This window comes from Polyodon spathula, chromosome 12, assembly GCF_017654505.1.
Source record: "Polyodon spathula isolate WHYD16114869_AA chromosome 12, ASM1765450v1, whole genome shotgun sequence".
Lineage (NCBI taxonomy): Eukaryota > Metazoa > Chordata > Actinopteri > Acipenseriformes > Polyodontidae > Polyodon > Polyodon spathula.
The window spans coordinates 28,192,222-28,205,229 of record NC_054545.1 but is presented as its reverse complement, the minus strand read 5'-3'; the positions used below and the strand labels follow the sequence as shown (position 1 = coordinate 28,205,229).

General features: G+C 38.3%; 1 protein-coding gene across 3 annotated transcripts in view; it reads left to right on the top strand.

Moving 5' to 3' along the window:
* LOC121324425 (protein diaphanous homolog 1-like) overlaps nt 1-13,008 on the top strand; it is a 136,428-nt gene that overhangs the window by 103,882 nt on the left and 19,538 nt on the right. For all 3 annotated transcript variants that reach the window (XM_041266282.1, XM_041266283.1, XM_041266281.1), the window contains one exon: nt 7,312-7,444. In XM_041266282.1, coding sequence (XP_041122216.1) covers nt 7,312-7,444 — 133 coding nt within the window. The remainder of the gene's footprint in view (nt 1-7,311; nt 7,445-13,008) is intronic.

Below are 13,008 nucleotides of genomic sequence, written 5' to 3'. Positions count from 1 at the left end.
CAGTTCCTATCCAGTTTTAAATAACTTTAGCATAACTGAGGCAGAAGTGTTAAAGGGACTAGGAGCTCTTAAAATAAACAAATCCCCTGGGCCGGATGAGATCCTCCCAGTAGTACTCAAAGAGATGAAAGAAGTAATTTACAAACCACTAACCAAGATCATGCAGCAGTCTCTTGACACAGGGGTGGTACCGACAGACTGGAAAATTGCAAACGTAATACCGATCCACAAAAAGGGAAACAAAACTGAACCAGGTAACTACAGACCAGTAAGCCTGACTTCTATTATATGCAAACTTATGGAAACTATAATAAGAGCCAAAATGGAAAATTACCTATATGGTAACAGGGTACTGGGAGACAGTCAACATGGTTTTAGGAAAGGGAGATCGTGCCTAACTAACTTGCTTGATTTTTTTGAGGATGCAACATCGATAATGGATAATTGCAAAGCATATGACATGGTTTATTTAGATTTCCAGAAAGCTTTTGACAAAGTCCCGCACAAAAGATTAATTCTCAAACTGAACGCAGTTGGGATTCAAGGAAACACATGTACATGGATTAGGGAGTGGTTAACATGTAGAAAACAAAAAGTACTGATTAGAGGAAAAACCTCAGAATGGAGTGTGGTAACCAGCGGTGTACCACAGGGATCAGTATTAGGTCCTCTGCTATTCCTAATCTACATTAATGATTTAGATTCTGGTATAGTAAGCAAACTTGTTAAATTTGCAGACGACACAAAAGTAGGAGGAGTGGCAAACACTGTTGCAGCAGCAAAGGTCATTCAAAATGATCTAGACAAGATTCAGAACTGGGCAGACACATGGCAAATGACATTTAATAGAGAAAAGTGTAAGGTACTGCACGCAGGAAATAAAAATGTACATTATAAATATCATATGGGAGATATTGAAATTGGAGAAGGAATCTATGAAAAAGACCTAGGAGTTTTTGTTGACTCAGAAATGTCTTCATCTAGGCAATGTGGGGAAGCTATAAAAAAGGCTAACAAGATACTTGGATACATTGTGAAAAGTGTTGAATTTAAATCAAGGGAAGTAATGTTAAAACTGTACAATGCACTTGTAAGACCTCATCTTGAATATTGTGTGCAGTTCTGGTCACCTCGCTATAAAAAAGATATTGCTGCTCTAGAAAGAGTGCAAAGAAGAGCGACCAGAATTATTCCGGGCTTAAAAGGCATGTCATATGCAGACAGGCTAAAATAATTGAATCTGTTCAGTCTTGAACAAAGAAGACTACGTGGCGACCTAATTCAAGCATTCAAAATTCTAAAAGGTATTGACAGTGTCGACGCAAGGGACTTTTTCAGCCTGAAAAAAGAAACAAGGACCAGGGGTCGCAAATGGAGTTTAGAAAAAGGGGCATTCAGAACAGAAAATAGGAGACACTTTTTTACACAGAGAATTGTGAGGGTCTGGAATCAACTCCCCAGTAATGTTGTTGAAGCTGACACCCTGGGATCCTTCAAGAAGCTGCTTGATGAGATTTTGGGATCAATAAGCTACTAACAACCAAACGAGCAAGATGGGCCGAATGGCCTCCTCTCGTTTGTAAACTTTCTTATGTTCTTATGTTCTTAAATACAAGTGCACACAATATCAGCAAATGTTTAATTAGAGGTATAAAATAAAGCTGTCATTTGTGTTTATGAACAGAAGAAAAATCTACATCAAATCAATATTTGGTGTGACCACCCATTGCCTTCAAAACAGCATCAATTCTTCTAGGTACACTTGCAAACAGTTTTTGAAGAAACTCTGCAGGTAGGTTGGCCCAAACATCTTGGAGAACTAACCACAGTTCTTCTGTGGATTTAGGCAGTCTCAGTTGCTTCTCTCTCTTCATGTAATCCCAGACAGACTCGATGATGTTGAGATCAGGGCTCTGTGGGGGCCATACCATCACTTCCAAGACTCCTTGTTCTTATTTACGCTGAAGATAGTTCTTAATGACTTTCGCTGTATATTTGGGGTCATTGTCTTGCTGCAGAATAAATTTGGGGCCAATAAGATGCCTCCCTGATGGTATTGCTTGATGGATAAGTATCTACCTGTACTTCTCAGCATTGAGGAGACCATTCATTCTGACCAAATCCCCAACTCCATTTGCAGAAATGCAGCCCCAAACTTGCAAGGAACCTCCACCATGCTTCACTGTTGCCTGCAGACACTCATTCGTGTACCGTTGTCCAGCCCTTCGGCGAACAAACTGCCTTCTGCTACAGCCAAATATTTCAAATTTTAACTCATCAGTCCAGAGCACCTGCTGCCATTTTTCTGCACCCCGGTTCCTGTGTTTTCGTGCATAGTTGAGTCGCTTGGCCTTGTTTCCACGTCGGAGGTATGGCTTTTTGGCCACAAGTCTACCATGAAGGCCACTTCTGACCAGACTTCTCCGGACAGTAGATGGGTGTACCAGGGTCCCACTGTTTTCTGCCAATTCTGAGCTGATGGCACTGCTGGACGTCTTCCGATTGCAAAGGGAAGTAAGCATGATGTGTCTTTCATCTGCTACAGTAAGTTTCCTTGGCCGACCACTGCATCTACGTTCCTCAGTGTTGCCTGTTTCTTTGTGCTTCTTCAAAAGAGCTTGGACAGCACATTTGGAAACCCCTGTCTGCCTTGAAATTTCTGCCTGGGAGAGACTTTGCTTATGCAGTATAACTACCTTGTGTCTTGTTGCTGTGCGCAGTCTTGCCATGGTGTATGACTTTTGACAGTAAACTGTCTTCAGCAACCTCACCTTGTTAGCTGAGTTTGGCTGTTCCTCACCCAGTTTTATTCCTCCTACACAGCTGTTTCTGTTTCAGTTAATGATTGTGTGTTTCAACCTACATATTGAATTGATGATCATTAGCACCTGTTTGATATAATTGTTTAATCATACACCTGACTATATGCCTACAAAATCCCTGACTTTGTGCAAGTGCACCTAGAAGAATTGATGCTGTTTTGAAGGCAAAGGGTGGTCCCACCAAATATGGATTTGATTTAGATTTTTCTTCTGTTCACTCACTTTGCATTTAGTTAATTGATAAATATAATCTATTAACATGTCTTTTTTTTTAAAGCACTCTTACTTTCCAGCATTTTTTCACCTCTGACTAAAACTTTTGCACAGTACTATCTATCTATCTATCTATCTATATATATATATATATATATATATATATATATATATATATATATATATATATATATATATATATATATATATATATATATAATATATATATATATATATATATATATATATATATATATATATATATATATATAATGTGCCATGAAAAAGTATTTGCCTTCTCTGATTTTTTGCACATCTTTCACATCGAATTTGGTCAGATCTTTTTTTATGGGTTGAAGTAGTATATAGGGGGAGTCTAAAGGAAAAAAAGAGACCAAAGTTTGGTGCTTCTTTCATTTGTTTGGTGTGTAAGGTAATCAAATATGCAAACTTCAGGTGTGAAAAGTTATTGCCCCCTAGTTAACTCAACCCAATTAAAGGAATAATTAGGGTCAGCTGTTTGAATATTTTGGTTAACAATCAGGCCTGATTTGGGCCAGCCCTGTCCAATATAAATCTGACCAGCTTTGGCCCTTACCATCAGAGTGAAGTTGTCAGCACACAGGTTCTAGAGGCACATCATGCCATGATTAAAAGAAATTCCTGAAGACCTCTGGAAAAAGTTGTTGATGTCTATCAGTCTAGAAAGGGTTACAAAGCCATTTCTAAGGCTCCTGGGCTCCACCAAACCACAGTCAGAGCCATATTGTCCAAATGGAGAAAGTTTGGGACAGTAGTGAATCTTCCCAGGAGTGGCCGTCCTGCCAAAATCTCTCCAAGAGCAAGACGTAAAATCATCCCGGAAGTTACAAAGAACCCTAAAACAACATCTTGGGATCTGCAGGCCTCTCTCACTTCAGCTAAGGTCAGTGTTCATGAAAAAAAACATTAGAAAGACACTGGGCAAAAATTGGATTTATGGCAGAGTAGCAAGGCGGAAACCACTGCTCAATAAGAAGAACATGAATGCTCGTCTCAAGTTTGCCAAAAAGCATCTGATGATCTTCAAGAGTTCTGGAACAATATTCTATGGACAGATGAGTCAAAAGTGGAACTTTTTGGCCAACATGGGCCCTGTTATGTCTGGCGAAAACCAAACACTGCATTCCACAGTAAGAACCTCATACCAACTGTCAAGCATTGTGGTGGTAATGTCATGATTTGGGGATGCTTTGCTGCATCAGGACCTGGACTACTTGCCATCATTGAAGGAACCATGAATTCTGCTCTGTATCAGAGAATTCTACAGGAGAATGTCAGGCCATCTGTCCGTGAGCTGAACTTGAATTGCAGCTGGATCATGTAGCAAGGCAATGATCCGAAACACACAAGCAAGTCTACATCAGAATGGTTGAAGAACAAGAAATTTAAAGTTTTGGAATGGCCTTGTCAAAGTTCAGACCTAAACCCCATTGAGATGTTGTGACAGGACCTGAAACTAGCAGTTTATGCTCAAAAACCCACAAATGTCACTGAGTTGAAGCAGTTCTGCATAAAGGAGTGGATGAGTGGGTCCTCCACGGCATTGTAAGAGACTGATCAATAACTATAGGAAGCGTTTGGTTGCAGTTATTGCTGCTAAAGGTGGCGTAACCAGTTATTGAGTCTAAGGGGGCGATTAGTTGTTCAGACGGGGGTATTGAGTGTTGCATAACTTTCTTAAATAAACAAATGAAATCATTATCAACATTTTGTGTTATTTGTTCACTCAGGGTCCCTTTTGTCTAATATTAAATTTTGGTTGAAGATCTGATAACATTCAGTGTCAGAAATATGCAAAAATGCAGAAAATCAGACAGGGGGCAAATACTTTTTCACGGCACTATATATATATATATATATATATATATATATATATATATATATATATATATATATATATATATATATATATATATATATATAGCTGAAAGTATTCACCCCCTTGGACTTTTCCACCTTTTACTGTGTTACCACATGGAATTGATTTAGTTAATTTTGCCACTGATCAACACAAAAAAAAGTCCATAATGTCAAAGTGAAAAATAAAATCTACAAATTGTTCTAAATTAATTACAAATATAAAACAGAAAATAATTGATTGCATATGTATTCACCCCTTTGCTATGACACACCTAAATAAGCTCTGGTGCAACCAGCGGTCTTTAGAAGTCACCTAATTAGTTGAATGGAGTCCACCTGTGTGCAATTAAGGTGTTTCACATGATTTCAGGTTAAATACACCTGTCTCTGGGAGGTCCACCAGTTGTTTAGTACATTTCCTAACAAAACTACATCATAAAGACGAAGGAATATTCAAAGCAAATCCGGAATAAGGTTCTTCAAAAGCAACAATCAGGGGTAGGATATAAGAACATTTCCATGGCAATGAATATCCCCCGAAGCACAGTAAAGTCCATTATTAAGAAATTGTGAATCTGTCTAGAACAGGCCATCCTCAAAAACTGAGTATCCGGGCGAGAAGGGCACTAGTCAGGGAGGCCACCAAAAGGTCTATGGCAACTCTAAAGGAGTTACAGTCTGAACTGGCCTTTATGGGAGAGTGGCAAAAAGAAAGCCATTGTTGAAAAAAACTCACATCAGATCTCGGCTAGTTTGCTAGAAGCAATATGGGAGACTCTGAGACCAAGTGGAAGAAGATTCTATGATCTGATGAGACCAAAATAGAGCTTTGTGGCCTCAACGCTAAGCGCTGTGTTTGGTGCAAGCCTAACACCGCATATTATCCTGAGAACACCCTTGTTACCGTGAAGTAAGGTGGTGGCAGCATCATGCTATGGGGATGCTTCTCTGCGTCAGGGCCTGGAATGCTTGTGAAGATAGAGGGCAAAACGGATGCAGCAAAGTACAGAGAAATCCTGGAGGAAAACCTGCTGAAGTCTGCAAGAGACCTGGTGCTTGGGAGAAGATTCATCTTCCAGCAGGACAGTGAACCCAAACATACAGCCAAAGCCACACTGGTGTTGCTTAAAAACAAAAATGTCAATGTCCTGGAGTGGCCCAGTCAAAGCCAGGACCTCAATCCAATTGAGAATATGTGGAAAGAGTTGAAAATTGCTGTTCACCAAAGGTCCCCATCCAACTTGACGGAGCTTGAGCAATTTTGCAAAGAAGAATGGGAAAAAAATGGCAGTGTCCAGATGTGCAAAGCTGGTAGAGACTTATCCAAATAGACTCATGGCTGTAATTTCTGCCAAAGGTGCCTCTACCAAATATGGACTCATGGAGGTGAATACTTATGCAGTCAATTATTTTCTGTTTTGTATTTGTAATTAATTTAGAACAATTTGTAGATTTTATTTTTCACTTTGACATCATGGACCTTTTTGTGTTGATCAGTGGCAAACATTCCTAATTAAATCCATTTTGATTCAATGGTTTAACACAATAAAATGTGGAAAAGTTTAAGAGGGTGAATACTTTTGAGAGCCACTGTGTGTGTGTGTGTGTGTGTGTGTGTGTGTGTGTGTGTGTGTGTGTGTGTGTGTGTGTGTGTGTGTATCTATCTGGCTATCTAGCTATCTATCTACACTAAAGCACAGAAAAATGCAATTATCTATAAACTGGTATATCAACCTTATCAGTATTGTTCCAGAGAAGCCATGTGCCCAGAGACAGGCTTTATAGGAATCTAGCAACCAAAGCATTATAGCATTTGAGAGATTTCACCCTTTAATAATATAATATAATAATAGTATCTTTTTTTTATGTAGAGCATTTCATAGTGGACCACCATCACAAATCGCTTTACAAAGGAAGGCTGTGATCTGCGCATTATATGCAGAGTCACTTACAATAGGATATTGATTTAACATCTCATCCGCAGGATGGCACAAAAGGAAGTTCAGTGACTTGCTCAGGGTCACACAGTGAGTCAGGCAGTGAACTTTAACATGGACTTTTACTTAGCAGGGTAGTAATTCTGATATCATCTTTTTTTTTTTTTTTAAGCAGTCTGCTTCAGGTGGTTAAAGGCTATTCTTGTGCCATTTCAAGTCATTTTAATAAACACATACACAGGTATACGCATCATGCAATAGAAAGTTGCAGTACACATTGCAAACTTAATGTATGGCTTACAGCCTACTGCAGATGCCACTATTGAAACGCCTAGCTCCAAATGATTCCCTGGTTATGAGGAGCTCGATCAAGGCAATCTCAACCATTGGCCAGTCTCCTTTTATGATATAATAAATACCTTGTTTGTCATCTTCAGCAAGCTGTGAAGGAGAACCAGAAAAGGAAGGAGGCAGAGGAGAAAATCCGCAAGGCAAAACTGGCGAGGGAGAAAGCAGAGAGGGAGAAAGAAGAGAAACAGAAGAGGAACCAACTCATCGACATTAATGCCGGTAAGTGGGAATCCTTTACCAAGGGAAACAAACATGTCACCTGTTTTTCTTTGATCTTGAATACCCCATAAGAGTACCTGATAGACTACTTCAAAACACCAGAACTGCTTTGTGGTCATCTTACAAGTGGATACTAACATGAACAAAATGCTTGGCTCCGTATAAATGCTTGCAGTTTCGTGATCAAGCTGTTTATGAATTTGATATGAGAGACACTCTTAAATTCCAAGTTTGTGAATCAAGAATTCCGGAATGGTGCAGGAGCACTCTTAAATGATTAACCGGTTCACTTGCCCCATGGTAAGCTGTAAGAACGTATAATAGCCTGCCAGGATAATAGTAACCCTGTTAAGCAGGGAATTGCTGGTGGGGAACACTTGCTGTCTGTAGGAGGTTATATGGGTCCCAGCTACTGACATTTAAGGTTGTGTTCCTCCTGTTTTAACTTTATAACGTTCCCTCTTGATTCTATAACATTTCCAGAAGGTTATTCTGGCATAGCAATTCCTACACCTCATCAAAAAGTTCAACAGAATAAAGGCCCCCTCTCTTTACTTAAGCTGTCCACTTGCAAACAGTTATTTTAATGTTTTGTCAGGATTGTTTATACTATAAAGGTTACTACTGGTGGTATTTGATATCAGTTAAGTTTCAAATGTAGTGAATAGAAAGGTAAGGATTAAATATTTAATAGTTTTTCCTAAAAAGTTATACTAAAAAAAAATCTTATGAGTACTGAACTACCTTCTTCTCCCAAGTAGAGGGCGCTCAGAGTTCAGATTACAGTATATTGATCTGCTGGTCCATGCTGTATGGTAGTGTACTCTGTGAAAAAGGGCTTGTTTTTGTTTGTGTGTACTGTGTGTACATCTTAAGTGTCACACTAGCTCCTTTGCCTAAAATCTGTAACATTCCCCCCCGGGAACAAAGGATAAAAAGCATTTCCCTTGCTTGTCTAGCTTCACCTGCCACGTTGAATTGTTTCAGTGTATTTGAGTTAATGAGCTAGCTTAAAAAGATTACACTTGCGGCTGCTCTGAATTGATCAATCCACTTCCGTTGTAATCTTTAATCAGCATAGGTGGGATTCACACAGATATGAGCAGAAGTGACTGTATATGTATGTTGGTGGTAGTTTTAAACCTCAGGAATATGAAATGTTTTAAATCTAATTACTGTTATGTATACATTTTACTTTTTTGCCCTGAAGTTTAATATTATGCGACTATTCCTGTGTTGTGCTGTCTAATCCATATTATATATTTTGCGTCCTGTGTTTAGTACTTTAAAATAAATCCTCACCTTTTTTTTAATTGTTAACCTGTTGTAAATACACATATAACTTGTTTAATCATTTTGTAAAAGCTGTGAGCAATGCCTTACTAGTAGTCAAATAAGGTTGGTACACTCAGGCGTAATATGGTAAATAGAGTAATGTCGTCTCTTCAAGGCCAAATTGTACATTGTCCAGTTCCCAAGTAACGAGTCACTGCATCCCATCCTGTCTGATTGTGTAATCGTCCTTGTGTGTCACAGCTGCTGTGTGCTTTTCTGCAAGCATCCTGCCTTCTGCTTTCCTTCCACACTGCCCCCCACCCCACCCCCGTTTTGAAACATACTATATATTCATTTAATTTAAAAATAGTCCATACATCTGTAAAACCAGGAAAGAAAATAGCAAAGGCAGGTAGGTAACACTGCCAGGTAGCACCCACAAAAATTTGCAATTGTAACTACTGGCAGCTGTAGCATTAGCCAAGCAAAAGAAAAACGTTTTTTAACAGTAAGTCTCAATAATGAAGATCTAAACCCCTACTCTATGTACCAATTTATAGTACAGTACTTAACTTACACTGTACTTTACCTGCAGCTTAAAACCGCTCCTTAAAGGGAATGCTGCTGATTTTAATTCATGTGAACCACTAAGATATATACTTTTTTTAGAAGAAAAAAAAAAAGTACTGTGACATAACATGACAAACTCTAATTGTTTCTTTAAGTTTCCTCATTCATCTTTTCCATTCTGATACCCTACTGCCACCTTCTTACCAATAGTTGCTATTTTTAGATTCTGTTCCTGCCAGATCCTCTTTGCTGCAGCATAAAAAGGACATTGTACCCTCCACATCTGCTTTAAATCACAAACCACCTGATTGCTCGGTTGCCCTGGCTCTCCTTTGTGAAATGTATCTGTTTTGAATAATTCCTTTTCCTGCAGAGATCTGTGTAGCCAGGCACCAGGGAATAACGGGATGCCAATGTTACTTTTTCTTTTATAAAATACCTGATTTATCAGTTTACTTCAGGGCTGACTCTGTGCCTCTCTTGTAAGGGCTGCAAACTCAGTTTATTTGTTACATTTTGGAGTTTGATGTGCCAGTTGGCATCAGTTTTCATCATCCACAAATGAAAGCCTGTTCTCTGTCAGCTGTGTAGTAAAGATTGTTTTTCTTTCTTTCTTACTTTTTTTTTTTTTTTTACTTTCTGATACTTTCCAGAATCCCTGCTTGCTTCCATTAAGCTTGATTTCATGGTCTTCCTCCCCCCCTCCCCCGAGTGACACACTAATCCAAAAGCTTTTGTGACTCAAGTTTGAAATGATTTTTGGGAAATGTCATATGACTGGTTGTGTGTGGAGGTGGTAGTTGTTAGCATGAAATTGGCCTTGTTGGTAATAACGTAACATTGTGCCTCCGAAGAAGAACTTGGGGGATTCTCATTTTACAGACTCTGACATGCCTCTGGTGCAGTGGGAATTCTAGCCTTTTTTTCCTTACAACCACTAACCTCTTAACATTCTTTAAGATTTTCGGAAACACACACACACACACACGTATATGAGTGTGTGTGTGTGTGTGTTATTTCTAAAACCTTAAAGAATGTTAAGAGGCTAGTGGTTTTGGATTTGCTTTTTCTCTGCTGCATTTTAAACTGTTCCCTCATTAACTGGCATGGGATACACAGTATATAACCACAGTTAATATGTGTGTTTGCAGATCTGTGCTGAGATGAGCACATTTGTAATATTATTTAAGGAGTTGCTGATTTAGTTTTAAAGAGAAGTGATTCAGGGGTAGCTGATTGAATTACAGGCTGAGACGAAATGTGTGCAGTCATTTGGCTGTATTTATTTTATTATACCAGTTCAGTATTTCTTGGAAATTGTATAAAATTACAACTCATATAGCCCACCCCCTACATTTGCATAAGGTAAACAAATGAGAGAAAGAAAAAAACATAGTTTTTAATCTTTTCATGTAGGTCACAAGCAGTTACATTTTCTGGCCAGAAGATGTCAGTGTTGTCAACAAGTGAGGCAAAGAAAAACAGTGACAGATGTGCAAATGTTATTACATAGATTGTACTTTCAACATAGGCTGTTACCATGGCATCCAGGATGTGAAGGGCTTTGTACAAAAATACATTTAACTCTTTCATTCCTAGAGAGAAACACATCACTAGGTCACTAGACATTTAATATCAGATAATCTAGGATTGACACATTGAAAAGATTGAAGAGAGGAACAGATAAACAATAGTTATTTTATCCAGTTTGTTTAATTGAAGTTCAGTGATTTTTTTTAAGCTGTTGAGATTTATGTGCTAGAAATGTACAGTAGAATATTACATATATACAATTAAATAACATAAATTAGATGTGATATGCCTATAAATGTATATTTTGTTATAAAAAATGTGGAGGCAAAGTGTTTTGATAGAAAAGGAAAAATGCTGGGTTCAAATGTTTCTACTTGAATCATTCCTTTCTACAGTATATATTCCCTTGTATGTATGTATGTATGTATGTATGTATGTATGTATGTGTGTGGGGGTTGGGTTGGGGGTTTGCTGCCTTTGTTGCATTACAATGTTTTATTTATTGAGATAAAATCATGGTGTTACGTCAGCCAAATGTGAATGAAAAGTAAAATGATTATAAGGGAGCATTAAGAAAATCCTCCCTACTTCACTTTTCTGCCAGAGTGTGGCGTATTTGAGCCATCTTGTGATTTTTGCTCCCTTGGCTTGGTGTTACATGGCCCCAGCTATTACATGTTACCGTGACTGGAATGAGATTGTTTGTGGGGAGGATGGGCAGCGTTCTACATAAACGAATCTCTTGAGATGCCAGGAAACCTTTAACCTTTTCTGAATAAAGTAATCAATTCCATCTGTCAGTCTCTCTCTTTCTGTTGAGCTGTATTCCTTGCAGTATAATTGCACAAATGTACACAGACACAACACAATATTTAACACTAATGTTAAATATGTTACCTATTAGAAGGTTTTGACTTTCTCAGAACTGAATATTGATGTTGGTCCTTTGATTTCATATTCATATTCACAATTATTCCTTAATACTTAGTTACAAGGTTTTGATCTGTCCTACTGCATATTTGGCATTTTTTGTAGATAAGTCTGAGGGTTATTATTATTTTTTTAAGAAGATTACTTTCCCTTTATCTCCTTGTGTGTCTCGTGCATGTTTCCCTCATGCAGACATACACTACTGCCCTTTATTGCAGTGTGTTTACTTCTCGAGAGCCGTGTTTTCAAATCTTAATCTGTCTGCATTCAATCCGTTCTATTCTGTGCAGCACAGTCACTTCATCTCCTCCTCCTCCTCCAATCCCCTTCCAGCTAAGAACGAGTGAGTGATGCAAGTCCCATTTCAAACTGGGTCGCTGCTCATCTGGGTTAAACTGACTTTCCCTGTCAACGCAGCAGGACCCCTCAGTTACATGAATATATTATTATTATTATTATTATTATTATTATTATTATTATTATTTTATTATTTATTATTATTATTATTGTTGTTCCATTTATTATTTTGCTTGCAGTGAGTCGGATTAAGAGCATACATTAAAACAATCCCTCTGCTTTTCAGACCTGTTTTCTTGGGGTCAGGTAGTAATGGATATTGTGTCAAGTTGCATTAGTCACAGATGCAGCGTTTGCATACAGGCAGTGTTCAAAGAGAGAAAGAAACACAAGGGGTTGGCTTTGTTCAGACAATTTTTTTTTGTTTTTCATAATGCCCCCCTTTGACAGCATAAGATTTAGCTACCTTTATTGGCTTTGCATTGCTGCTTCACTAGCTGGTATCAGGTGCTATGGATGCTTAACAAAAGCTTTTCTAAGGGAGAAGGGTTTAAGAATAGATAGTTGGCTCACAGTCCTACAATACCATGTTGGATATCCAGCAGTGCTACTGTATGTCACCCTGAGGGCATTTAAAAAAACTACTTAAATTGTCTCTCCATGTATGTGGGACTCATGCTAAATCTTTTTAATATTTGTATATTAAATGCATACTTGGTTGATTCCTGCTGTTGCCCTTTTTTATATTTACCTGGCTTCAATGGTACCTCGGTGTTCCTTAGGCTGCTTGCAAATGTCTTGACATTGGCCAAATTACTTTCATAGCCCCTGCTGAGTGAAATGTTTTACCAATGGAGTGAAACAATCAGTTTAAACCTTGTTTGTTGAGACCAAACCAAATGATGTTTTTTTTTTTTAATTGACGTTCTGTGTAAGGGATACTGCAGGTGCTGTGTTTC